This window comes from Mrakia frigida (assembly GCF_051309035.1).
Source record: "Mrakia frigida strain ATCC 22029 unplaced genomic scaffold BDY24scaffold_13, whole genome shotgun sequence".
NCBI lineage: Eukaryota > Fungi > Basidiomycota > Tremellomycetes > Cystofilobasidiales > Mrakiaceae > Mrakia > Mrakia frigida.
This window is the reverse complement of record NW_027481268.1, coordinates 253847-277265: the sequence shown is the minus strand read 5'-3', so window position 1 is coordinate 277265 and position 23419 is coordinate 253847. Positions and strand designations below refer to the sequence as shown.

The window sequence follows — 23419 nt, the reverse complement described above, 5'->3', positions numbered from 1 at the left end:
CGAGCGTGAGACGTCTAGAAGGCTGAAGGTCTGCCGTCCGATAAGATAGCGAGAACAGTGGGCAAGCAGGAGGAGAGAGAAGCAGGCGGAGGCGACGCGTCGGAACCTTTCTTTGTTGGCGCGCTTCCCTCTCATCCAATTTTGCCCTTCCCTCTGGAGCTCAAGATCCATTTCCAGATCGCCAAAGCTGCCACTTAAGTGCTCGGTCGTCTCAGCAAAGTCAGAAAATTTCACTCACCTCGAACAGCCGATGGGAGCCTGCCCGAGAGCCTGGGCTTGAGCTTTGAAGCTGCCTCGAGCTCATGTCTTCCTTCTAACCTCAACATCAGAACAACCCACCTCTCTTCCCTTTTCATCCGCCTCTTTTCACTTGGGACTTCCTTCTCACACTCAGTTTCAGTAGATCTTTCAAAAGGTGAGTGAGGCGAGAGCAGGAAGAGAGAAAGGAAGGAAGGGCAGAGGGAGGAGTTGAGCTCAGCCCTCAGCTCCTTCCCTCCCTCTTCTCTCCTGCTCGCCCTATTCCTTTCTCTCTCGCACGGTCTCCTATCTGTACGCATGAGGCTAGACTGATTATTTCCTCTTGCTTTTCCTAACTCGACCAGGCGGGAACAGAACCAGAGAGAGAGAGAGTATGACCTTTGCCATCGAGAAGCTCAGAGATTTGGGATTTCAGGACGACAAGGATCAAGGGTGAGTTTCCCGTTGTCTATCGCTACAGTCGCTATATGTCGCTGCTCCGATATCTTTGCTCTGCGAACTCGAGTTCCGAATCTAGGAGCAGGGAATGCTGAAACGGAAGGAGCTGAAGCTGACCTGGCTTTCTTCTCCTTCACCTTCCCTTCTCGCCCTTCTCTACAGTCAACTCGATCCCCACGAGGGCCGTCCTTCACATCAAGAGAGAAGCACGTCTGCTTCGTTCGGGGACGAGAAGAGGCCTGCCTGCAATCACGACGACAGGTGAGCCTTCGAGTTAGGTTCCACGACCTCAACCTCGCTCTCTCTCGTCGGCTGTTCGAGCTGACGGTTACGCTACTTGAAACTCGACCTCTTCCAGTCCTTACCTACTGGTTAGCACTTCTGTAGCTCACTGTACACCTCCTGGAGTTCCCAGTCTGATCTTGAGCTTTTTCGGACAGGTCTCTGGCACGTTGAACGGTTCAGCAATCGGTCTCGACGAGGTACGATCTCTCCTCATGTACGAGCTCACCGTCCCGAAATTTGCACTGATCGACGTGTCTTCATCTATTGATATCGTTTAGGATACTCTCTTTCACCTCTCCGAGGGAGTCCACGCCGTCGTCAACGCTTCCAAGTGGTCCTGGCCTCTTCGTTCGAAAGGTCCTTCAGGCGACCGAGCTCCGACTCCTCCTGGACCCAAACGACCTTACACCACCCCTCCCATCACTCCAGGATCAGACTTCAGCTACAGCTATCGTGCGGAAGATGAAGGTGGAGAGTGGATTGGAGGGAAGGACGTCGACGACGTGGGAGGGCTGAGAGGTTGGGTCGTTGGGAAGTCGGTCAATTCGAACGAGAACACGAGGATGAAGCCTCATGATGTCAGAAGGGAAGCGAGGATACTAGGAGCTCTGAGCCATCCCAACGTGAGTTTGATGATTCCGAGTCTTCTTCCTGTGCACCGTCGTCAGACGCGTCGCTGATCTTTCCCGTCTCGCTCTTCCCTCCAGATCATCCCACTCCTCAACGCTTACTACTTTCCCTACGAGTCGACCTTCACCCTCTATCTTCCTCTGCTTCCTCTACCATTATCCACTCTTCTCAACTCGCCGTTCTTCTCCCCTCACCTCCCTCCAACTCCAACGATTCGAGGTCTTCCCGACCCTCTCGCCTTCGCAACGGAAAACTCGGATTTCTCCAGGAACGATGCCTTCGGAGTACTAGCGACGAGTCTGATCTGGCAGATCGTCCTGGGAGTGGAGTACCTGGAGAGGAAGGGAGTAGCTCATCGAGATCTGAAGCCGGCAAACATCGTTATCGGACCTGGAGGCGAAGTGGTACGTTCTATCCCGCCTCGTGTACCTAGGAGAAGGGTAGGAAGCTCGTTCAGTTACTTCGAAGTGCTCACACTTCTCTGTTTTCCCGGTATTTTTGAGAACAGAGGTTGATCGACTTCGGAACAGCTTGGGAGAAGGATCGAGATTCGACGCGTCTCCTCGCAGGCGAAGACGACTCTGAGACGGACGACAAGATGGTCTGCGACGTCGGTACTGGGTCAGTGGATCGTATGGCTTTCAAGATTGGTCTCCTCTCGCTCGTGCTGACTTCCAACCCATCTTCTGCTTCAGATCCTACCGAGCTCCCGAACTTCTCTTCTCGCCTCCTTCCTACTCGCCGGAAGCCATTGATCGCTGGTCCCTCGGAGTCCTCCTCTCAGAATTCTTCACTCCGCTCATCTTTTCGTGCTCGGAAGGAGGTCAATCACCCACGCCGTCCTTCACCTCTTCTCTCATCGACGACGACGCGTTAAGTCCGACTTCAAGCTCAACGCATGCGAGGAAGGGATGGAAGGAGCCGTTCGAGACGGGAGGTTATGGAGAGAACGGAGGGGATAGGGGGGGATCGAGAGGTAGCTATTTCGAGACGAAGACCTGGGAGAGGAGGAAGTTGTTCGAAGGAGAACGAGGAGATGTCGGGTTGGCTGGAAGCATCTTCTCGATTCGAGGCAGTCCTGGGAAGGAGAGCTGGCCCGTGAGTTTCTCACCCCGCTTCTTATATTTAGACATCTATCAGTCTGATACGTTTGATCTGACTCTTTGTTTTCGTCGCTTCGTTCTATCAGGACTTCGACAACCTCCCCGACGCGCACAAGATCCCTTTCCCTGCGACACCGTCCGCCATTCCTCTTCACCTTCTTCTTCCAAATCTACCTCGCCCCTCTCTGCTACCTTCTTCTGCTTCTTCTTCCTCGACCGACCTTCTGCTCCCCCAAGCTCATCCTCTCCTCATAGCCCGGACCATCACTCCTCGATCCGCCAACCCAACCCTCCCTTCGCTCCTCTCCTCTCTCCTCGCCCTCTCGCCGGAACGCAGGAGCTCAGCAGCCAGGATTGCGAGGCATCCTTACTTCTGTGCTCAAACGGGAGGGGTTTTGCTGCCGAGGGGACGAACGGATCCTGGAATTGAGGGAGTGAGAGGGGTTTGGAGTTGGAAGGGGAAAGGGTTGAGGGAGTTGGTGGAGGGTTGGGTTGCGGGTTGCGTCGAGGAGTTCGACGGCGATCTCTGATCCAGTCAGACAGAAGCCTATATAAAGGTTATCGGTGGGATGGTAGCTGTTCAGGATGAGCAGTCGGGAGGAGGAAGAGAGCGGGCGGGAGGAGGAAGCGTCGGACGCGTCGATGGTTTTTGGGCTCCGTGCTGCTTTTTTGAGTCTATCGTAGCTTCTTAGGGTAACCGCTATTAGTTCGTCTTTTCGTTGGTTAGCTTGAAGTTCGGGTTCAGTGGTTTTGTGATGACTTTACGAGCATTGTGGAAAGGGAAAAAAAGGAGATCGAGGATTTGGCCATCGTGGAAGTACAAGCATATGTAGAGCGCAGCAAAAAGCAAAGGGCAAGCAGAGAAGCAAGGTGATAAGAAAGGAAGAGCTCCATAAAGAAAGACTAAGGCTGACGTAGTAGTGTAAAGAGCTATTCCAGATGAAAGCGACGAAAGATGATGAGGCGGGAAGAAGTAGATGAAAGATGCTAGAGAAAAGAATACAAAAAGTTGGGAAAGACAAAGCGAGTAGTTTAGAAAATCTGAAAGCAGAAACGAAGAACGAAACACGACGACCAAGCGGAGGACGAGAGAGAGAGACACAGAGGAAGACGCGTCGAGCTCACACCCCACCTCCAAACCCCTCCTCGACCTCCATATCCAACTCCTTCCTACTCTTCCCACTCTTCCCAGACGTATAAAGCTTCACCCTATAGCTCCCACTCCCACTCGCACCCCCGAACCCACTGCTGTTGCTCACCGACTTCGACAACCCGAACCCTCCTGCTCCCGGCACCTCCTCTTCCTCTTCGTCGTCGTCCCTATCCCTCCCAGCGAGACTGTTCGCCGAGAACTGCCTCACCAGATCCACCACGTCAGGATGACTGATGCTCCTCGCCCTCGTCTTCGGTGGCGTCGGGACGAGTTCCTGGACGTTGACGTTCAACTGAGAGGATTTCTTCCTCAACGAGCCGGAGGATCGATCTCGGTGGGGAGTGGTGGGAGGCAGGATGGATAGGTGGTTGGTAGGTGATGAGGAGACGGAGGAGGAGGAGCGTAGACGAGAGGTTATGGAGGAAGTGGTTGAGACGAAGGCCGTGACGGCTCGCGTTAGACGAGGAGCGGTGGGAGGACGCGACGGGGAAAAGGTAGTGGGTGGAGTGGTAGAGTCGGAGGAGGAAGTGGAGGAAGAGCGAGGTTCGGGGATGGTTGAGAGAGTGGGAAGACCGTGGGTCCGTGAACGAGGGGTTCGGAAAGAGTCGAGATCGGAAGGCGAGGAGTGGTCGTTCTCCTGTTCCTGTTGGAGAGCGTTCTCGTCGTCGTTGTTGTTACTCGTTCCCGTCGAAGAGGGTTTCGGGGATGGCGCCGTCGATGAAAGAGGCCCCAGTCCCAACCCAAGCAACGAGTCCGGCGCTGCTGCTCCTTGATCCGTCGAAGGCGTCCTGACCGACTCGTCGTCCTCTGTCGAAGAACTGCTACCAGTATCCAGCCTCTGCATCCTCGCCACCTCTCCTTCCTCTCCCTCCTGGCCGTTCCGACAATCTCGCTCTTCCTCCTCTTCCCAGAGCTGCCTCGTCTTCTGCTCGTCCTCCTCCGACAGCTCGGCTCCGTCTCCTCGAACAACCTTGGAATCGGCGGTTTGGATCTCTGAACCGAGAGCGGCAGTCATTTCGGGTGCGAGAGGTTTGGTGGGGGCGGTGTGGAGAGGGAGTACGGAGAAGACGAAGTCGTGTTGAGAGTCGAAGGCGACGCGGGTGCTGGGAGGGCGAGAAAGAGACGCGTCAGTTTTGAGATCTCGGTTTGGAAGAACGAGAGAGGTTGCGCTCACGCTTCGAGGAAAGGAAAAGTCATAAAGACATGAACGGCATCCTCGAACATCTCGTGCATGACGAGGACTCCAGCGCTGAATGAGAGGAAGGAAGAGACGAGACGATCGTCAGTTCAAAGTCGACCGAAAGAAAGCGGAACGGAGGGAGACGTACAGAGTAGCCTTGTGAGCGAGAAGGATATGCTCGTCTCGAAGCACCTCAGCCTCTCCGGATTGAATGAGAAGGGGAGGAAGACCTTCGAAGTCGCCGAAGAGAGGAGACGCGCTGGAGAAACGGAGGAAGGGCACAGAGGTCAGGTTTGAAACGATTCTCGACGTGAAAGCTCGAAAGCTGGGACTCACTAAGGATGAGTGAGGTATTTCTTGACTCCCTCCTCACCGAGATAGCAAAAGATAGGGTTGAGATGATCGTTGGGTTCGGGACGAGGAACGATGTCGAAGGGGGCTGAGGAGAGAGAGGGACGAGGCGACGGGAAACGAAGTCGGCGACGAGAAACGAGCTCTTGCCGGGGACGAAAAACGAGAATCAACTCACCATTAGAGTCCCATGAATCACAGCTCATCGTCAGATCAACCCAAGGACTCATGAGGATCGCTCCAGAGGGAAGAGGGTAACCTTCGAGGAAGCAAGCAACATCACGACGCGTCAGTTCCAGTCAGGTCGAAACAGCGAGGCTACAACTTCGAGAAAAGAAGAGAGTAACTCACTGTTATCCCTGAGGTACATCAACAGAGCCAAACACAATCCTCCACCAGCTGAATCTCCTGCAAAGATGATGTTCTCCGGTGGGATCTTGAGGTCGTCGATGAGTCGGAAGTAGGCTGAGACGGCGTCGTGAAGAGGTCCTGGGAAGCGAGTTTCGGGAGCAAGACGGTAGTTGATGGCTGCAAAACGAAGCGAGAAGCAAGATGAGCTGTTGCTTACGATGGGGAACGACAGGTCCCGTCGCGTCGAAGCGAAGAAGAAAGAGCAAACAAAGGACGCGACGTACCGAAAACCCTCGCCTCACACATCTGAGCGACCTGAATCGTAATCAAACGATGACTAGCTGCCGAAGCAGTATAGTACGCTCCACCATGGAGGTACAGTACGATCCTATCTCCTCCCTTGATCCCCTCCTCGCCCTTGACCTTCTCCCCGTCCCCGTTCCTCTCCTTCGACCGAGACCTCCGACTCTGCTTGTACTCCCTCTGCCATTTCGCCCAGAGCGTCTTATCCACGATCCATTCCCCCGTCAACTCTCGACCCTTCCCGCTCCCTTCGTAGAGACTTCCTCCCTGCTCGTGCTCGTCGAACTCTCGGAGGATCCCTTTGAGGTTTCGGAAGCGGACTCGGAAGGAGACGGGGGTGACGAGGGCTGAGGGTGGGAGGGGCACGTAGGAGGTGAGGGCGATGAGACCTCGGATGAAGGTCTGGGTCGGGAGTTGAAGGAAGAGGGAGGGTGGAAGAAGAGAGGGAAGGAAGGAGAGGAGGGTGAGCTTGACACGATTCGAACTCTCAACAGAACGCCGGGCAGAACCGAAGGAGGAAGCTTATGAAAACTCACGATATCTGTGAGCGAGCTATGTTTCCCCACGTCTCGCATGAAGGAGGTGATGATGGTCATCCTGATCAAGAAAAGGAACGAAGAAAGAAAGAAAGAAGAGAAGGGTCGGTGCATGATCAGCTGACAGTTTGGGCTGAGAAAGAGAGGAGGGAGGAAGTTGAGAGCTCACTCGACTCCCCAACTCTTCTTCCTAGGCCCGTAAACCGTATGAACGACAAGCTCCTTGGCTAGATGGTTGGCTACAAGTCAACGAAAAAAAGTGGGAAGACCGAGAGAGCTTTAATCAGCTTTTGAGAAGACGCCGACCGAAACAAGAAGGGAAGGGATGATGTCGTTCGTTCGTCCTCCTTCAGCACCTTTCGCTGACATGTTTTCCTACCAGGACAACTCCTTAGTCTACCGAGGGGATCACGAAGACTCACCTCTATCAGCAACGAACCAACCAGCTCTCCACAGCTCCGAGATACCCCATCCGAAAATGAACCTCTTCCCTCTGGTTTGAGTCGCTTGTCTATCGATTCTGGAGCCCTTGGGAGCTTCAGCGGTCGTTCCATCCTGCAAGGGGGACGTAAAAGCTGAGAGGAGATCGCTGAGTGGTGGTGGAGCGATGGCTAGCATGGCTGGAAGAGGAGTTGGGAGCTCAGGAGCCAGGGGAGGAGGCGGAGGAGGAGGAGGAGGAGGAGTTGACCTCTTGAAGGGTCGAAAGAGGTAGGAAGCCATCAAGGGGCGAGCTTGAAATGTACTGCAGTCGAGATAGAGGGAATTAAGAGGAGGGTAGCTTCTTTTGTAAGGTTTTCTTGTAAGGGGGTTGGAGGGACTGGTGGTCGTTGGGAGGGGAAGGGGAGTCGTCGTTGCGACGTCCCCCCTTTCGGAGTGTTTTGGTTTCTTTCCCTGAATCCTGGTAAGCGGCAAGGGCGGCGAGATTGGAACTTATCCGAAAAATCTTGGATCTCGGTACGATCTCAGCATGTGCCAGTGGGCTTGAAAAGTGAAGAGAAGCGAAAAATTACGCGGAAAAGAAGAGAAAGGGAAGGGAAGGGGACAGGCGAGACGTCCGAGGGCTGAATCACTGGGTCTTCCTTCCGGTGACGACACTTTTAGAGGTCCGACACAAAGAGAAGGTTTTCAACAACGAGCTCGGATGTCTCTATACCTTTCCCGCTACAGTTTCGTGCAATTTCGATGCAAACTTTCCATGTGAAAGTCGTCCGTGGAAGCGACAAGAGCCGAGGGATCGGAGGGAAGTCGAAAACGTCGAGCTCACCTTTTTCCTCCTTCCACCTCTCACCCTCTTCTCTCTTACTCTACTTTCCTCCTTGAGCTCGTTCTCGCTACTTCAGATCTTCCAGTGAGTCACTAGATACTCCTTGAGTGAAATATATCTCTCAAATCTAACGAGGAGCTCTCTACTTTGTCCCTTTCTTCTCTTCCAGCTTCCCTCCTTCGAGAGCTCGTCCTGAATCCCTCCCTCTCCGTTTCTCTCCTGGCTTCCTCTCCTCTCCTCCCTCCGCTCGGTCCCCTCTTGCCAGGATGGTCCGAATCAGCTTCCCTCGCTTCCTGCCTCACTCTGTCCCTCCAAATCCCGTGTGGCCTCCTCCTCCTCCTCCTCCTCCACCGGATCATGTCCCCTTCCCTCCTCTCCCTTACGCTGCCACCCAAGCCTACTCCTTCTCCTCCTCCTCTCCGCTCAACCCGGTACCGTCCAAAGCCAACGAGAACGCTGTAGTTCGCGCGGAGGACGAGGACGGACAGCCTGGGTCGATAGCTTCGATGAATCCTACGAGGACGGCCGTTCTGGCGAAGAGGAGGACCGTAAGTTCGACCTCGACGTTTCTCTCGTTCCTCTCTCTCGAGAACTGATTCATAACTCGCTCGTATCAACACAGGGAGGAAACTTTCTAGACTACCTGCACGTCTCTCTTCGAGGTGGAACGGGAGGAGACGGCGCGATCGCCTTCGAGTTCGTTGAGCTTTTCGATTCCTTCCTCTTCCCGCCCTCCCCCTTCGTCGAGCTCACTCTCGTTTCTCTCGTTCGTTTATTTTTTTTTACTTTTACAGGAAACTCTTCCATCGTCGAGACGGTCGAGGATCTCCAGCTGGTGCTCAGGGAGGAGCAGGTGGGGATATCTACATCCAGGCGGACTGGAGGGTTCATTCCCTGAGTGCGATTCATCGAAACATCAAGGGCAACAGCGGGTCGAACGGGAAGGGAGACGCTCAGAAGGGAACGAAGGGAGACGATATCGTCGTGAGCATCTTCGCTGTAAAAGTTTGGGGATCGAGCAGGGTGTCGATGGAGGGGAAAGGAGAAATCGTCGAACGAATCCGAACGTCGAGCTCACGCACCTCTCCTCCCCCTTCGTCTCTCTCTTCTTCCCTCTTATCCAGATCAAAGTCCCCCACGGAACCCGAATCCGTCAAATTTCCCGAGAAGTCTACCGCCCTCTCTCCGACGCTGAAGTCCTCCTCGACCCTATCGAACGGGACCCTCTCCTCGTCAACCGCCTCCTCCTCTGCCACTCCACAGCCAAGTTGGACGAGAACAACACTCCTCCCTTCACCCCAGCTCAGAAGTACAACACCACCATCCACGGAACTCCCGTCGCTGCTCCACCGCCGATCGATCTGGACCTGAGGGACATGGGGGAGGAGAGGGTGTGTTTGGTGAGAGGAGGGAACGGAGGGGAAGGGAACATCACGTTCGGGAGGTACGATGCGAAGACGCAGCATCTGTGGGCTAGGAGAGGGGAGACGCCGGATCTGGTGAAGCTCGAGTTGGAACTGAGGTTGTTGGCGGATATTGGATTCTTGGGAGCTCCGAATGCCGGGAAGAGGTGAGCGTTCTTCTCGTTTTTCGACGCGTCCGTCGCGTCTTCGTTCGCTCACTCTTCCTCTCCTCTCTTCCCCGTTCCCAGCACCCTCCTCCAAGCTCTCACCTCCTCCACCCCGGTCATCGCTCCTCACGCCTTCACCACCCTCAACCCCCAAGTGGGAGTCTGTCGCATCCTCGCCGACGGAACCATCCTCTCCTCCCCCTCCTTCCCCTCCCCGATCCAAACGCCCGAATCCCAGCTCTCCTTCTCCCTTCCCGTCCTCCCCACCGTCCGCACCCCGCTCGACGAACCTTTACCAGAGAAGTACGACCAAACCTACTTCCACGGCGCCAAACCTCGTCACGCTCGGATCGACGAAGCGCTCCGGTTCCGAATCTGCGACAACCCTGGACTCGTCGAAGGATCCCACCTCAACAAGGGACTCGGACATCAGTTCCTGCTGAGCGTGACGAGGACGCCGACGCTGGTGCTGGTGCTGGATTTCTCGCTGCCGCTGGGGAAGTTGATCGAGCAGGCGGAGATGCTGGTGAGGGAGGTGGAGCTGTTCGAGCCGGAACAGAAGCTCAAGGAGAGGATCCGACTCGTCGTAGGGAACAAGGCCGATCTCGTCTCGGATCCCGTTCGAGGGCAGAAGAGGAAGCTCGGGTTGGAGAGATGGATTCGTCAAACCCTCGGACCCAAACGAACACGTTCCCTGCCCACCTTCGACGAGGAAACGGGAGAGGAGACGTCGCCTGGAGGGGAGGTTCAGTTCGAGGGCCAGGAGGTGGGTCTGAAGTTGATTTCTGGGATGTGGGGGCAAGGGATTCGGGATCTGGCGTTCACGATGGGGGAGCTGGTGGTGAAGGAGAGGAAGGTGGAGGCTTGGGATCGGGAGGAGAGGAGGAGGAAGCAGAGGGAGGAGGAGGAGGAGTTGATCAGAGGGTTGCAGACCAAGACGGGGAACAGGCTGTTGAGGATCGAGGCGCCGATGGAGACAAAGTTGGCGTTTGGGTTCAAGAAGGAGTACAAGGGGTTGGTGGAGGAGAACAGGACTGGGAGCGGGAGCGGGAGTGGGGAGGGGATCTAGGTGTTTTGGTTTTTTGTTTTTTTGTTTTTTGGCGGCGACGCGAGTTTGGTTCGCTTCTTCTTCTGCCTTTTTCGAGAGCGTGAGTGAACATGTATCGAGAGAGCAACAAGAACGAGCAGATAGTAGTAGATAGAGGAGATACAAAAAGGAGCGAAGGAAGACAGCGTCGCGACGCGACCTCGTTCAAGCGAACTCGACGACGCCGTCCAAGATCAACACCTTCCCGTTGCTAGCCTCCAGAACCTCAACGACGTTCAACCCGTTCCCAACCGTCCATTTCCCATCGTCTCCGGGCGTGAACGTGAGTTTGTGGTCGGCGAGGAGGGTTGAGAAGGTGAGCTCGGAGGACGAGGAGGAGAGGTCGATGGTTTCCTTTGAGAATCAACGACGAAGAGAGTTTAGCTTCGGCAGGAAGAGGTGTGGAAGAGTGTAAGAGTGAACCTACCGGTACGACATGAGCTGAGATGAATCGGTTAACGTTGTTAGCGGTGAGAGCGTCTTGCTGAAGGATGCTGAGGGAGTCCGGGAGGGAGGGAGTCGTGGGTACGGATTCGTGGCTGTAGAGAACGCGAGAAGGGGGGTAAGTTCGACGAGAGAAGCTCGAATATAGGGAGAAGAACGGCAGCTCACGGTTTCCTGGGAAGAGAGAGGATGGCAGAGTTGAGAGGAACGAGAAGAGTCGTCTGCTGGATCGATGAACTCAAACGTTCGGTCTGGAACGAAGAAGGAGAGCTCGTCAATCTCTACATCACGATGTCAAGGCGAGAAAGGGTTCGAAACCGAGCTCACCACCTTCTCTACATCCCTAGCATAGTCGTACCAGATCGAGAGCTTCCTCGTTGTAGTGAGAACGTCGGCGAGCGAGGGAAGGGTGTTCGAAGCTGGAGTGGGAGGGAAGGAAGGGAAGGCTGCCTGCTCCTGCATCAACAGTGGCGACTGAGCAGCAAAAGCGACGGCTGCGAAGGAGAGGAGCAGAGGGAGAGTTCGAGGGGAGAAGGGTCGCATGATCGTGAATCTTGGATGGTGGGCGTTGAGGGGCAAAGAAGAAGAGAGGTCGCTTTCCTCTCCTCTCTCGAACAGTTGACCTCGAACCGCATCATCCTCTCCCCTCCCCTCCCTTGAATGTCCAACTGGTTCCTCAACCTCTCTTTCCTGCTTCTCAGCCTCTTCGCCATCGTCTACGGTCTCTGCCTTAACGTCTACTCCCTCCATTTCAAAGGAAACGAACGCTTCGACACCTGGTTTCAACGATTCATCCCTCCTTTCCTCCTGTCCCTCTCTTCCCTCCCTCCTCCTCCTGAACCCAGTCGGTCCTACCTCCTCTTCTACTTCAATCCAGACGACTGGAAACTGACTCTTCGACCGACATCGCTCTTCTTTCAGGCTACTCCCTCTGGCTGTCTCCCTCTCTCGACGACCAAGCGACCTCAACCATCTCCTCCCTCATCTCCCATCTCCCAGGACCCAAGTTCCCTCCTCACGCTACCTTGCTCGGAGAAGCTCCTCCAGGAACCAAACTCGAAGACCTGCTAGAGAAGATCGAAGGTGCGGTGGAGAAGACGCTGGACGGAGAGAAGAACGTGGGAAGAGGGAAAGGGCTGGAGGTTGAGTTCGAGGATGTGAGGACGGGGGTTGAGTTCTTTAGATGCGTGTTGGTCAAGCTGAAAGGTGAGTTTACATCTCTATATATTACTCCGAGTCTATGTATCACTCTGAGAGCGGCAAACTTGTCGCTTCTCGAGGTCAAAGAGCTTTCGAGGGCTAACGCGTCCGGCTCGTCCCTTTTTGCTCCTCCAGAAACTCCCCTCCTCCTCGCCTTGCATCAAAACCTACTCCTCGCCCTCCCTTCGCCAACCGAGCGAAAGCCCTTCTACCCTCACATTTCCCTGCTCTACTCCACCATCCCCGTCGAGGAGAGAGAGAAGATTGTTGACGAACTGTGCCGGGATGGCCTCGCTCGTTCGCTCGGAGGAGGAGGAGTCGAGCTTTTTGAACCTGGACAGAAGGAAGAGGGGACATTAGCTGGGAAGGGGGTGAAGGGAGCGAGGTGCGATCGTGTGAGCGTGGTGAGGACGAAGGGGTTGGAGGTAGAGGAGTGGGTTGTGGTTGGAGAGGTTAGGATTTGAGCTTGATCTAAACGGTTTGCGTAGCTTCACGAGAACGTGATTCGAGGGCTGAACGCACTCTGTGAGAATTTGGGAGTTTCGAGCCTGCGAGAAGCAGGTCGGGTAGCAGAACGAGGAGTTGGAGACGTGGGTCGGAGAACGCGACGCGACCAACCTCCCCGGCTTCCTGAGACCCCAAGAAACTGGAAAACCCTCGACCGTGTGGTTTTAACGAGCTCAGATCTCCTTCTCTCCTTCTCAGCCTCCTTAGATCTCGACCTCGAGGAAGAACCGAAGGAAAACTCTTCTCACTGCGCAGGGCTGAATTTCAGCTGGACCTCTCCCTGGGTTGAGCTCACCCTTTCCCTCAACCGCATCCAACCGTTGGATGTCCCTTCGCCCCCTCCTACACAAAATCATCATGTCCACCTCCCAATCTATCGCATCCTCTTCTTCCACTTCCACAGATCTCGCAGGATCGCTCAAAAGGAAGGCGAGCTCAACCAACGTCGCCGAGGGATCAGCTCCTTCGACTTCGTCCGCCGTCGCTGTCGTAGAGGGAGGAGCAGAGGTCGCTATCAGCAGAGAGGAGAGGAGGAAGGATAAGAAGAGACGGAAGGAGGAGTCGAAGGCTGCTGTAAGTATAGACTTTGAGCTGGGAAAGCTGGCGGAGGGAGGAGGTGAAGAAGGAAGGAAGGACGAGCTCGAGCTCACCTTGTTCTTCTTTGAAACTCGTTTGAACTGACTCCCCTTCTTCTTTTCGGACTTTCTTGTTGATGAACTAGGCTCAAGCTCCTACTTTCCAGTTCAACACTGGTGGATTCTCTCAAGGAAGGAAGGTCGGGGTCGCTGTAAGTCTCGTCCAACAATTTCGATCCTCACCTCCTCACCTCCTTCTCCTCGTCTTGCTGCTTCTCCGCTGACCTTGGTCGCCTGTTTCTCTCGTTCATCAGCATCTTCGAGATCTCATCCTTCATCTTCTCTGCGGCCACAAATCCCCGGAATGGCTCGTCACCAACCATCGACCTCACATCACCTCCGTTACCGTCCTCTTCGTTCAAGGAATCACTCCTCCCCTCCTCGGAATGGCCACTCCTCCCATCTCGCAAAACCTTCCCTTCCCTCTTCCTCTCTTCCCCGCCGCCGCTTCCCTCACTTCGTCAACCGATCTCCCCATCATCGGTCAGCTCTTCAGTCACGCTTGCCCCGTCAAATGTCCTGGAGACAGGATGAAGCTTCATTCGGCTTTGTCGATGTTCATGAGCGCTCCTTTGTCGCCGAAGGAGAAGCTGAAGAGGGAGGTGGAGAGGAGAGAAATGTTGAGTGAGTGGAACGGATCTTCCTTCGCTGTGTCGTGCTCGTGGCTTGAAGTCGAACGAAGGAACGGACGAGCTCACCTTCTTCCTCCCCTCCTCTTCCTTTCGCCTCTCATCTGCCCTCTCGCCTTCCTCGAACCCATCTCCACTTCTTCCTCCCTCCTTGCACATACCTTTATCACCCCAGGAAACACCACCATCTCCACAACCTCTGCGACTCGATACCTCCTCACCCTCCAGCAAATGCTCGACAACGACTACCCTATCCCCGCTTCGCTCCGTGAAACAGCAGCCGCCGAGGACGAAGGAGAGGTCATCTCTCGAGCAGCGACGTCCGGAAACGGACCCGTTACTCTCGCCTACAAGGACGCGTTCGTGCAGAAGGATCCTCTGCCGAAGGGAGAGAAGGGAGAGATCGGTTGGGTTGAGACCGCGAAGGGAGGAGGACCTGAGGAGGGAGAGATGAACGTGTTGGCTGTGGATTGTGAGATGGTGAGTGAGCTTTCGTACTGTCGTCGACTGGAACTGGTGGAGGGCGGAAAGCTGGGAGAAACGAGCGAGGAAGCAGCGAGAGAGCTGAAGCTGACTTTGAACGCGTCTCTCCCTTTTCGTTCTAGTGCATGACCGCCGAGGGACCTTTCCTCGCCAGGATCTCAGTCATCGACGTCGCTTCAGGAAAGAAGGTCTACGATGAGGTCGTCAAACCTCCAGGAGTCGTTACCGACTACCTCACCAAGTTCGTTTTCCCCGTCTCTGTTCTTCGACGCGTCCTTTCCCTCGTCTTTTCCTCTCCCTTCCTAACCACCTTCTCCCCTACTCTTTCAGATGGTCTGGAATCACTCCCGAAGCTCTCTCCAAAGCCGTCCTCACCCTCGCCGAAGTCCAGACCTTCCTCCTCGCCAACCTCATCACTCCTCGAACCATCCTCCTCGGTCACTCGCTCGAATCCGATCTCAAAGCTCTCAAGCTTCGTCATCCTTGGTGCATCGATACTGCTGTCCTGTTCAAGCACCCCAAGGGACCTCCGTACAAGCCTGGACTCAAGTACCTCGCCAAGACGCTGCTCGAGAAGGAGATCCAGACGGGAGAGGGAGGTCACGATCCGGAGGAGGATGCTAGGACTTGTTTGGAGTTGTTGGAGATGAAGCTGAAGCTTGGTGAGTCTGATATCTAGTTTCATGGGCTTGAGACGAAATGGAGAAGGGTTCGAAGCGTGACGATGAGAAATGGAAGACGCGTCTCGTCGACTCTCGAGCTTACCTTCCCTTCCCTTCGTCTCTCTTCTCTCTAGGACCTGAGTTCGGTACTTCCGAGGAGACCGAGTCGATCTTCCGAAGGATTTCGAGGCAGCCTAGAGCGGCTCCCAAGAACGGAACTCTCACCACAGCGATGTTCGACAAGGGGGTTTCCAACTTCCGAGCCACCACTCACGAGCTCACGACGTGCGGGGACTGCAAGAACGACGAGGAGGTGAATCTCTCTCTCACGCTCTTCTGGTACCGCTTCCGAAGACCAGAAGCTAACTTCGACTTTTCTTCTCGCTCCGTGATCAGGTCGTCGACGCGTTGGTCGAAAACGCCGGAAAGCACGACTTCACCTTTGGTCGATTGACCTCCCTTTCTGAGAACCTTGGATGTTCGTACCACTCTCTCTTCTCCGTCTCTTCCCCCTCGTCTCTCGTTCTGACCATTCTCTCTTCTCCTCCTTCCTTCTCCTCTCTCAGGGCATTCCGCCAAAAACACACCCGCTTCCGACCCCTCCCTTCCCTCCTCCTCCTCTCCTCCCTCCACCTCCTCCGTCCTCACCACCCTCAACGCCAACCTCGCTCGTATCCACGCGTCGCTCCCCGCTCGTTCAGCGCTCATCATCTTCACCGGTCACGCCGATCCTCGACCGATGCTGGCGCTGCAGGAGAAGAAGAAGGTGTTTGACGCGGCGTTCAAGAAGGGACCTGCTGCTGGCGGCCCTCTTCCCGAGGGAGTGAGGTGGATGGAGGACGATGAGAGGAAGCTGGAGGCCGAGGTGGCGGTGGCGAGGGAGGGGTTGGGGTTCTTTTGTGTGAAGGTTTAGATGAGGGACGAGGGAGCGGGAGGGAGAGAGCGGGAGTGCTACACTTTTCTTGGGGGGTTTTCGGATGCATGGGACGCGTTTTTTTCGAGCTTCCGAGGTTGAGAATTGAAAAAACATAGACTCAGACTGCCACATAAAGAAAATCGATAATCCTAATCTCTTTACCTTTTTTTGTAACGACCTTGTTTTCGTTAGCAAAGTGGTGGGCCCTTCATTTCGAGACGCGACCTGCTTCTCTCTTTCCCTCCCAACTCTCAACCCCCCCCCCCCCCCCCCCCCCCCCCCCCCCCCCGCTCCCCTTCTTCCCTTCGCCGCGATGGCCTCCTCTCCTCCCGCTCAGGATGTCGACATGATGGAAGACGACGATCAACCCAACGCTGGAGATGCTGGTGCTCGTTCTTCTTCTCCTCCTCTCAACTTTCCTTCCTCTTCGGTCGCTGGAACTCCTCGAGCGTCCGCTTTGAGAACGGGAGCTCCTCAGACGGGGATGAGCTCTCCTCTGCGAGGGTTGGGTGTTTCCAGATCTTCGAATAGTGAGTAGAGAGATTCTATGTATATATGAGAGCGAGAGCTGACTTGTTAAACAGATGGAGCTGCCTCTTCGCCTCTTCATTTCCCTACCTCGTCCGCGGGAGGAACGCCTAGAGCTTCAGCCAACCAGAGATCCAGACAGGTCCCTTCCTCGTCCGCTAGGAGTGGAGAACCTCTCTTCTTCCCTGGGTACGCGTTTCTTTTTAACTCTGTATACATAGGAGGGGAAGAACGGAATGAGAGAGTAGACGAGATCCAAAGCTGACCTCTCCTCCTTCTCCTTCCCTTGTTCTCTCTCTTCAAAAGATCTGACGCTGGAGGATCCACCCCTCGACGATCTCAACGAGGAGACATCCACTCTTCCCTTCCTGCTCAAGCACCTTCCTCCAACCTCAAGCGTCGTCAGGTCGCTCTTCCAGGAGGAAACAGATCCGCCGCTCGTCGAGGAGGAGGAGGTCCAGACGATTCCCTTCCTCCTTCCTCGGATCCAGCAGGTCGACTCCCTCCCTCTTCCTCTTCCAACAACAACGATCCTCTCCTCTCCGCCCAACCCATCCCTTCCTCCGACCCGAACGCTGACCCTAACGGCATGGTCAGAGTCATCTGGGGGACCAACATCATCATCCAGGAAACCATGGACGCCTTCGACACCTTCCTTCGAGAGTTCAAGCTCAAGTACCGCAAGAACTTCGATCGAACCAACTCCCTCAAATCTCGACCTCTCAGCTCAGTAGCAGAAGGAGAAGTCCTCACCTACGTCCACTACCTCCGTCTCCTCCGTCTCACAGGTCAAACCAACCTCAACCTCGACACCGACAACCTGCGAGCGTTCCCTCCGACCAAGAAGTTGTACTTCCAGCTTTGCAACTATCCTCAGGAGGTCATCCCCGTGATGGATCAGGTCTTGAAGGACTGCATGTTGAAGGTGGCCGAGATGGATGTGGATGAAGGGAAGGACGAAGGAATGAAGGGAGAGTTGGGAGACGAGGAGTTGAAGCAGATTGGAGCGAACCTGTACAAGGTCAGACCGTTTGGAGCGGAGAAGATGGTTAACATGAGGGAGTTGAACCCTAATGGTGAGTCTACACGCGTTGTTTTTGTTGTTTCGGATGGGTGGTGGGAGGGGAGGGAAGGAAGGAGAGAAGGGCTGGAGCTCACACTCACCTCGTTTTCGTTTTCGTTCTCTCGTTCAGATACCGACAAGCTCGTCTGCATCAAGGGTCTCGTCATTCGTGCTACTCCTGTTATCCCGGACATGAAGACTGGTGAGCACCAAGTTCCTTTCTCGTCCGTTTCTTTCGTCTTCTCGACGCGTCGAAACTGACCTCCCTTCTCGCTTCTCCTTTTCTCTTTCGTTCTCAGCCTTCTTCCGATGCCTCGTCTGCTCCCATACCCTCCAGGTCGACATCGAACGAGGCAAGATCGCCGAACCGGACGTCTGTCCCCGAGATCTCTGTAAATCCCAAGGGACGATGAGCATCATTCACAACCGATGCGTCTTCGCCGACAAGCAGGTCGTGAGGCTTCAGGAGACTCCCGGTGAGTTTCGATTCCTCTTCATGTCTTCCTGTTCTCAGACGGAGTCGCTTTCCTTTCTCTCGCTTCGTCGTTCTCTCTCTTTCCCTCTCGTCCGGAGAACTGACCCTCTCCTCCTCTCCCTCCCTCCCTTTCCTTCCCTCCCTCGCTCCAGACGCCGTTCCCGACGGTCAAACCCCTCACACCGTCTCCCTCTGCGTCTACGACGAGCTCGTCGACCTCACCAAACCCGGAGATCGAGTCATGGTCACCGGAATCTTCCGTTCCATCCCCGTTCGAGTCAACCCTCGCATGCGAACCATCAAAGCCCTCTTCAAAACCTACATCGACGTCGTCCACATCAAACGAACCAACGCCACCCGAATGGGGTACGACCCTACCACCCGTCAAGGAGAGGGCAAACCTCCTGGAGTCGGAGTCGGTGGGGAGGAGGACGAGGAGGAGGAGCTGGCGAACGGGGCGAGACGAGAAGGCGGAGAGCAGGGAGGCGACAAGGGGAACTTGGAGATGGAGAGGAAGCTGGTGGAGTTGAGTGAGAGGGAGGATATCTACGAGTTGCTGAGTAGGAGTTTGGCACCGAGTATCTGGGAGATGGACGACGTGAAGAAGGGGATTCTGCTGCAGCTGTTTGGAGGAACGAACAAGAGCATTGCGAAGGGAGGAGGAGGAGGAGGGCCGAGGTACAGAGGAGATATCAACGTGTTGATGGTGGGAGATCCGGGAACTTCGAAGAGTCAGATTCTGAAGGTGAGTTTCGCGTCGATTGTTTTTTTTCGTCCTTCGTTTTCTCGACGCGTCCCGCTGACTCTTTCTTTCTTTTCCTTCGTTCGCTCGTCGTTTCTCAGTACGTCAACAAGATTGCTCCTCGAGGAGTCTACACGTCCGGAAAGGGATCGTCGGCCGTTGGTCTCACCGCCTACATCACTCGAGATCCGGATTCGAAGCAGCTCGTTCTTGAGTCGTACGTCTCGTTCCGTTCCTTGTTCCTTTCGAGCTCCAACTTACCTCCTTGCCTTCTCCTCCCGTCCTCACAGTGGAGCTCTCGTTCTTTCCGACGGAGGAGTCTGCTGTATCGATGAGTTCGACAAGATGTCGGACGCGACTCGAAGTGTTTTGCACGAGGTCATGGTGAGTCGTTTCTCTCCCTCTCTCTCTTCCCGTTCTTGGAAACGTTCGACTGACCTTCGGTTCCCTTCGGTCTCGCAGGAACAACAAACCGTCTCTATCGCCAAGGCTGGAATCATCACCACTCTCAACGCTCGAACGTCCATCCTCGCTGCTGCCAACCCCGTCGGATCGAAGTACAGTGAGTTCCAAATCGCTCTCTTCCCTCGTCTCTTTTCGCGTAATCTGACGACTCTTTCTCTTTCCTCCTATCCCAGACCCCAAGTGGCCCATCACGAAGAACATCGGTGAGTCGATTCGCTTCTCTTTCGGACTTCCTTGCTCGCTGACCTCGTTTCGTTGTCTCGTCTCAGATCTCCCTCCCACCCTCATCTCTCGATTCGATCTCCTCTACCTCGTTCTCGACAAGATCGACGAGAGTGGAGATCGTCGTCTCGCTAAGCATCTCGTCGGACTCTACCTCGAGGACAAGCCTGAGACGGGAGGTCAAGACATTCTCGTTCGTATTCTCGTCTCCCTCCCTCTTCTCCTTCTCCTCCTTCCCCAACTGACCTTCCTTTTCTTTGTTCTTCTTCCAGGCCGTCGAGATGCTCACCGCCTACATCACCTACTCCCGATCCAAGATCCACCCTGTCCTCACCGAAGAAGCCTCGACCGCTCTCGTCTCTTCTTACGTCGAGATGAGGAAGGTCGGAGAGGATCCTCGGTCGTCCGAGCGAAGGATCACGGCGACGACGAGACAGCTCGAGAGCATGATCAGGTTGAGTGAGGCGCACGCTAGGATGAGGTTCTCGGAGACGGTCGATCTCCAGGATGTGAAGGAGGCGGGGAGGTTGATCAGGGAGGCGATCAGGGAGAGTGCTGTGAGTAGTGCTTTCTACGTTCTCTTCCCGTTGACGTTCTACGATTTGCTGACTCTTCCTTCTTTCTCGTTCTCGTACGCGTTCAGACCGATCCTACGACAGGTCAGATCGACATGGACCTCGTCAACACCGGAGCTGGTCAACGACAACGACGAATGGTCGGAGATCTCAAGCGGGCGATTTCCCAGCTCCTCGAGTCGTCGGGCAACAAGGGCTACAAGTGGTCGGACGCCATCAAGAGACTCGAGGAACAGTCGAGTATCTCGATCGATCATGCCGAGTTCGCCGAGGTTATCAAGACGCTCGAGGTGAGTTTGAGTGACTCTTCGTCGAAGAGCTCGACGCGTCTCTTCTCCCTTCGACGACCGTTTGGCTGACTTCGTTACGCGTTTTGGCTTCTGTGCTTGCAGCACGAGGGAGCGTTGAAGGTTACTGGAGAGAGGGAGAGGAGGATGATCAAGAAGTTGACGAGCGATTAAAGGGAGGCGAGAGGGTCGATTTGGGTTTCTTAGGTTTTGCGTGTGGTTTCGTTTCTTTTCGTCGGGTTTGCGGTCTTTCTATTTCTATCTCATGTCTGCTAGTACGCTTTACTTTGTTCCTTGTATCTCGCAAGTCCCTCAGGACTCAGAGGAGCCGCCGAAGGACCGACGCGTCTTGCTCGTTCGAGTCGTTGCGTTGCCTTTCAATCGGAAAGCAGCAGCGCTGGAGACTGAATCCTACGAAACGGAGGGCATAAATTTCAAGTGGGTGGTATAAAAGGGGGAAGGTGTAGCAAGAAGGACTTCGAGAAGAAGAAAGAACGGTCCGACGAGACAACGAAGCCAAAGCAAAAGGCAAGAAGGGCAAGAGGGAAGATAGTCTATAGCATCCAGGAGAAAGAGACGGGTCCGAAGTGAAGGGAAGATTGAAGAGAAAATCGAATAACTACTCGAAGTCGTCGATGTTGTTGTCGTCCCAGCTGAATCGTTGGAAGTAAAACGAACAGGAAGAGTCGTCAGTCTCCAGCTTTCGACGAGTCGCCTTCGTCTCCCGAGAACAAAACAGATCACTCACCGATCCTCGGTGATCCCCGTCCAGCAGAAGTAGAGTCCAACCATCCCCAACGTCTCCAGGAAAGTGGCCAAGAACGCTCCGTCGACCTTCCCGTTGCTCGCCTGACGAAACAACGAAAAGAAGACGTTCAGCAATCTGTTCGATGGGAGTTGCGTGGACGAAGGAGACTCACTTCACAAAGAGGCTTCCCAGCAAGCCAGTAGACGAGCTGACTACCGATAGCGCAGACTACGAACACGGCTGTGAAAGCCAAAGCTGGTTTGATTTCCCTGAGCCTTCCTGCGACCACCCAGATCGTGAGAATGAACCAGATGACGGCGAAGGCTCCTGGGACGATGAGAGTGAGGGTGAACATGCTGTAGAAAAGTCGTTGGAGCTCAGCGAAAGTCGGGAAGAAGGGGGAGGAAGGAGAGGGAGAGAACGAACGCAACGTTCTTCAGGTCAGGCACGTCGCCGCTGATTCCTCCGAGTGTATCCGAGATCTTGAACGAAGTATCGATGGAGATGTAGGCTGTGAGAGCAAAGAGGATGGCTCCAAAGATGCTGAGAGGGACGATAGAGGCCATCGTTCCATCTTCAACGACCTGCGAGGCAGGAACGAAGATTGAGTCAGTCGCGTCGACAACTCTTCACTTGTCGAGGTGGGAAAACGCACCTGAGTCGAGACGATGGCATTCCCGAGAAGCACGCCGAAGAAGGCGACGATAGTTCCGAGGAGCAGAGAGGTAAGGATGGCGAGAGCGGTTGATCTGTAAGAAAAGTCAGGACGCGTTCGTCGACTCAAGAAGCTTGCGAGCTCCGAGATGCTCACCCTTGTTCCAAGATACCAGTGTTCGTGAGGAGCTGTAGTGGTAAGGTGAGGAGGTAGATCTGTTCGAGGGCGACAGGAAGAACGCTGTTTAGAGAATGAAACAACGAAAACCCCTCTCTTCCTCGCTCGTTGTTGGTCACTTTGTCTTCGCTGGGACTTACCGAGAAGAGCACCACAAACTCTGACCTTCCTACAGCAGCGTTCCTCCTCCATATCATCCACAGCAGTCCCAGGACAACAGGGATCGAGACCGAGATCACGATCAAGTTTGCTATCCCTCCCAAGTTCCCGTCGACTCCGATCCGTCCAACACCGCAGAGAGGAGCCACCCCGATGGACGCTGTCCGTAGAGTTTGAGAGTAGGGCGTTGAGAGGACGAGAGCTTCTCCTTCTGAGGAGTCGGAGTGTAGCAGTTGGCGGACGAAGACGTTGCAGGTAGGAAAGGAGGGGACATGGGAGCCTGGAAACGAGAGGGGGTCCAAAAGGGAAACGAAGGTCAGCCATCTGTAGGCTCGAGCAGAAGGGAGAGAGGGTTTATATGCGAGGGCGTTCAGGATAAGTAATGTATAGGAATCATGTTGTTTCTCGGTCTCCTTCCTCGAGACGAGGAAGAAGGAAGGAGAGGTTCAAGCTGAAAGTGTGTTTGAACATCACGACGAGACGAGAGCTCGTAGAGGACTGTGGGTAGCGAACGAGAACAACTCACATATCCATCCAAAGTCACCGTAGCTGGTCATCTTGAAGGGAAGAGAGGATGTCCGTTCTTAGCGAGGGCAGGAAGGAGGAAGGAGGGGGAGGAGGTCGGTTGAGGGGGGTGTTTCGAGAAAGGGAGGAGATCGTCCGTTGAGCTTGGTTGCAGAAGGGGAGAACGAGTTGAAAAATGACCTTTGCGTCGAAGTAGAAGTTTCTGAGTCGAAGGAGATAGTCGTAGTTTCAGATGAGAAGGAAGGAAGGAAGAAAGGGAAAGCGGAGTGAGGAAAGGCAGGGAGGGGAAGAGAACAGGGGGAGTGAGCTTGGACGCACCTTTTCTTTGAGTCTTCCTGGTGGTGATTCCTTCCTAGAAGTTTTGAGATTTCGTCCAGCGATCGATAAGGGGGTCTGAAGGAGTGTGGGTAGCTGCAGAAGAGCGTAAAGAAAGCACCTGTGGTGGAGGTTGAAGGTGAAAAGAAAGGGACGGGCCTGGTTTCGACTCGAGGGGCTCGAGCGAGCGCAGTGGGTCAGAGGGACCGATGAGAAGGGAAGATGAAGGATTTCATGTCCGGTAACAAGCAAAGGAGTCAGAGAGGTCGAGGGCTTACAGGAGAAAGATTGGAGCCAAAATCCAGCGTGGTGGCGCCTGATAGAGGTGAAGAACGACGCGTTTGCGTTCGTTTCCGCTGTCTCCTTGAGCTTCTCTTCATCTGAAAGCCTCCTTCCTGATCATGTTACTTCTCTATCAGCAGCATGATAAACGGCTCTTTCTCTCCCTGTACGGCTTCGAGAGAATATACATCACTGGAGCCGACCGAATAAAAAGTA

General features: G+C 54.7%; 9 protein-coding genes across 9 annotated transcripts; 5 read left to right on the top strand and 4 right to left on the bottom strand.

The window, feature by feature from the left end:
- The first annotated feature begins 207 nt into the window (after window positions 1–207).
- On the top strand, window positions 208–3484 carry BDY24DRAFT_387186 (kinase-like domain-containing protein). The gene is made up of 10 exons (XM_076640201.1): window positions 208–415; window positions 603–690; window positions 859–957; window positions 1055–1067; window positions 1137–1178; window positions 1260–1604; window positions 1689–2015; window positions 2120–2232; window positions 2307–2709; window positions 2801–3484. Exons 2-10 carry the CDS (start codon window positions 632–634, stop codon window positions 3242–3244), a joined length of 1845 nt encoding a protein of 614 aa, XP_076497170.1. The 5' UTR covers window positions 208–415; window positions 603–631; the 3' UTR covers window positions 3245–3484.
- An 839-nt stretch (window positions 3485–4323) lies between these two features.
- Window positions 4324–7206, bottom strand: BDY24DRAFT_406792 (alpha/beta hydrolase; the record flags this gene model as incomplete). Its single annotated transcript, XM_076642723.1, has 11 exons — window positions 4324–4544; window positions 4687–4970; window positions 5042–5116; window positions 5196–5306; window positions 5384–5486; window positions 5577–5657; window positions 5750–5926; window positions 6034–6454; window positions 6589–6649; window positions 6758–6827; window positions 7011–7206. The coding sequence occupies 11 exons, from the start codon at window positions 7204–7206 to the stop codon at window positions 4324–4326; spliced, it is 1800 nt and encodes a 599-aa protein (XP_076497169.1).
- A 612-nt stretch (window positions 7207–7818) lies between these two features.
- On the top strand, window positions 7819–10550 carry MTG2 (putative GTPase MTG2). Its single transcript, XM_076640200.1, has 6 exons — window positions 7819–7936; window positions 8022–8400; window positions 8475–8548; window positions 8647–8836; window positions 8977–9422; window positions 9504–10550. Exons 2-6 carry the CDS (start codon window positions 8119–8121, stop codon window positions 10489–10491), a joined length of 1980 nt encoding a protein of 659 aa, XP_076497168.1. The 5' UTR covers window positions 7819–7936; window positions 8022–8118; the 3' UTR covers window positions 10492–10550.
- Window positions 10551–10558: 8 nt separating this feature from the next.
- BDY24DRAFT_387175 (uncharacterized protein) lies at window positions 10559–11516 on the bottom strand. The gene is made up of 4 exons (XM_076640199.1): window positions 11281–11516; window positions 11122–11204; window positions 10937–11048; window positions 10559–10863 (listed from the first exon to the last, which is right to left on the bottom strand). The coding sequence occupies exons 1-4, from the start codon at window positions 11494–11496 to the stop codon at window positions 10675–10677; spliced, it is 600 nt and encodes a 199-aa protein (XP_076497167.1). The 5' UTR covers window positions 11497–11516; the 3' UTR covers window positions 10559–10674.
- A 59-nt stretch (window positions 11517–11575) lies between these two features.
- Window positions 11576–12652, top strand: BDY24DRAFT_387173 (cyclic phosphodiesterase-like protein-domain-containing protein). Its single transcript, XM_076640198.1, has 3 exons — window positions 11576–11797; window positions 11875–12159; window positions 12289–12652. Exons 1-3 carry the CDS (start codon window positions 11614–11616, stop codon window positions 12615–12617), a joined length of 798 nt encoding a protein of 265 aa, XP_076497166.1. The 5' UTR covers window positions 11576–11613; the 3' UTR covers window positions 12618–12652.
- Window positions 12653–12974: 322 nt separating this feature from the next.
- On the top strand, window positions 12975–16112 carry BDY24DRAFT_387172 (RNA exonuclease). Its single transcript, XM_076640197.1, has 9 exons — window positions 12975–13233; window positions 13382–13447; window positions 13550–13919; window positions 14100–14404; window positions 14530–14648; window positions 14738–15069; window positions 15204–15382; window positions 15466–15547; window positions 15636–16112. Exons 1-9 carry the CDS (start codon window positions 12985–12987, stop codon window positions 15980–15982), a joined length of 2049 nt encoding a protein of 682 aa, XP_076497165.1. The 5' UTR covers window positions 12975–12984; the 3' UTR covers window positions 15983–16112.
- A 222-nt stretch (window positions 16113–16334) lies between these two features.
- Window positions 16335–20516, top strand: MCM4 (MCM DNA helicase complex subunit MCM4; the record flags this gene model as incomplete). Its single annotated transcript, XM_076637381.1, has 14 exons — window positions 16335–16494; window positions 16576–16702; window positions 16820–17589; window positions 17707–17778; window positions 17876–18052; window positions 18204–18796; window positions 18895–19010; window positions 19084–19177; window positions 19256–19355; window positions 19432–19461; window positions 19528–19673; window positions 19753–20037; window positions 20124–20345; window positions 20448–20516. 14 exons carry the CDS (start codon window positions 16335–16337, stop codon window positions 20514–20516), a joined length of 2961 nt encoding a protein of 986 aa, XP_076497164.1.
- Window positions 20517–20746: 230 nt separating this feature from the next.
- BDY24DRAFT_421241 (chitin synthase III catalytic subunit) lies at window positions 20747–22638 on the bottom strand (the record flags this gene model as incomplete). The annotated part of the gene is made up of 8 exons (XM_076644012.1): window positions 20747–20995; window positions 21091–21191; window positions 21263–21446; window positions 21517–21674; window positions 21746–21839; window positions 21902–21960; window positions 22063–22361; window positions 22608–22638. The coding sequence occupies 8 exons, from the start codon at window positions 22636–22638 to the stop codon at window positions 20962–20964; spliced, it is 960 nt and encodes a 319-aa protein (XP_076497163.1). The 3' UTR covers window positions 20747–20961.
- BDY24DRAFT_440925 (uncharacterized protein) lies at window positions 22608–23263 on the bottom strand (the record flags this gene model as incomplete). Its single annotated transcript, XM_076644565.1, has 2 exons — window positions 22608–22808; window positions 22925–23263. Coding segments are annotated over 2 exons (513 nt in total), but the record flags the coding sequence as incomplete, so codon positions are not given.
- Between the last annotated feature and the right edge of the window lie 156 nt (window positions 23264–23419).

Excerpts from the sequence above, each read along its gene's own strand:
- BDY24DRAFT_387186 (XM_076640201.1), top strand. The coding sequence starts at position 632 with ATGACCTTTGCCATCGAGAAGCTCAGAGATTTGGGATTTCAGGACGAC. Across the intron at positions 1,605-1,688 it reads GAGCTCTGAGCCATCCCAAC|ATCATCCCACTCCTCAACGC; the intron begins GTGAGTTTGATG and ends TCTTCCCTCCAG. Across the intron at positions 2,233-2,306 it reads GTCTGCGACGTCGGTACTGG|ATCCTACCGAGCTCCCGAAC; the intron begins GTCAGTGGATCG and ends CTTCTGCTTCAG.
- BDY24DRAFT_387173 (XM_076640198.1), top strand. The coding sequence starts at position 11,614 with ATGTCCAACTGGTTCCTCAACCTCTCTTTCCTGCTTCTCAGCCTCTTC. Across the intron at positions 11,798-11,874 it reads CCCTCCTCCTCCTGAACCCA|GCTACTCCCTCTGGCTGTCT; the intron begins GTCGGTCCTACC and ends CTCTTCTTTCAG. Across the intron at positions 12,160-12,288 it reads CGTGTTGGTCAAGCTGAAAG|AAACTCCCCTCCTCCTCGCC; the intron begins GTGAGTTTACAT and ends TTGCTCCTCCAG.
- BDY24DRAFT_387172 (XM_076640197.1), top strand. The coding sequence starts at position 12,985 with ATGTCCCTTCGCCCCCTCCTACACAAAATCATCATGTCCACCTCCCAA. Across the intron at positions 13,448-13,549 it reads GAAGGAAGGTCGGGGTCGCT|CATCTTCGAGATCTCATCCT; the intron begins GTAAGTCTCGTC and ends CTCGTTCATCAG. Across the intron at positions 15,548-15,635 it reads CCTTTCTGAGAACCTTGGAT|GGCATTCCGCCAAAAACACA; the intron begins GTTCGTACCACT and ends CTCCTCTCTCAG.
- BDY24DRAFT_387175 (XM_076640199.1), bottom strand. The coding sequence starts at position 11,496 with ATGCGACCCTTCTCCCCTCGAACTCTCCCTCTGCTCCTCTCCTTCGCA. Across the intron at positions 11,205-11,280 it reads CTAGGGATGTAGAGAAGGTG|ACCGAACGTTTGAGTTCATC; the intron begins GTGAGCTCGGTT and ends TCTTCGTTCCAG. Across the intron at positions 11,049-11,121 it reads CTCTCTCTTCCCAGGAAACC|CCACGAATCCGTACCCACGA; the intron begins GTGAGCTGCCGT and ends CGTTCTCTACAG.
- MTG2 (XM_076640200.1), top strand. The coding sequence starts at position 8,119 with ATGGTCCGAATCAGCTTCCCTCGCTTCCTGCCTCACTCTGTCCCTCCA. Across the intron at positions 8,401-8,474 it reads TTCTGGCGAAGAGGAGGACC|GGAGGAAACTTTCTAGACTA; the intron begins GTAAGTTCGACC and ends GTATCAACACAG. Across the intron at positions 8,549-8,646 it reads GACGGCGCGATCGCCTTCGA|GAAACTCTTCCATCGTCGAG; the intron begins GTTCGTTGAGCT and ends TTACTTTTACAG.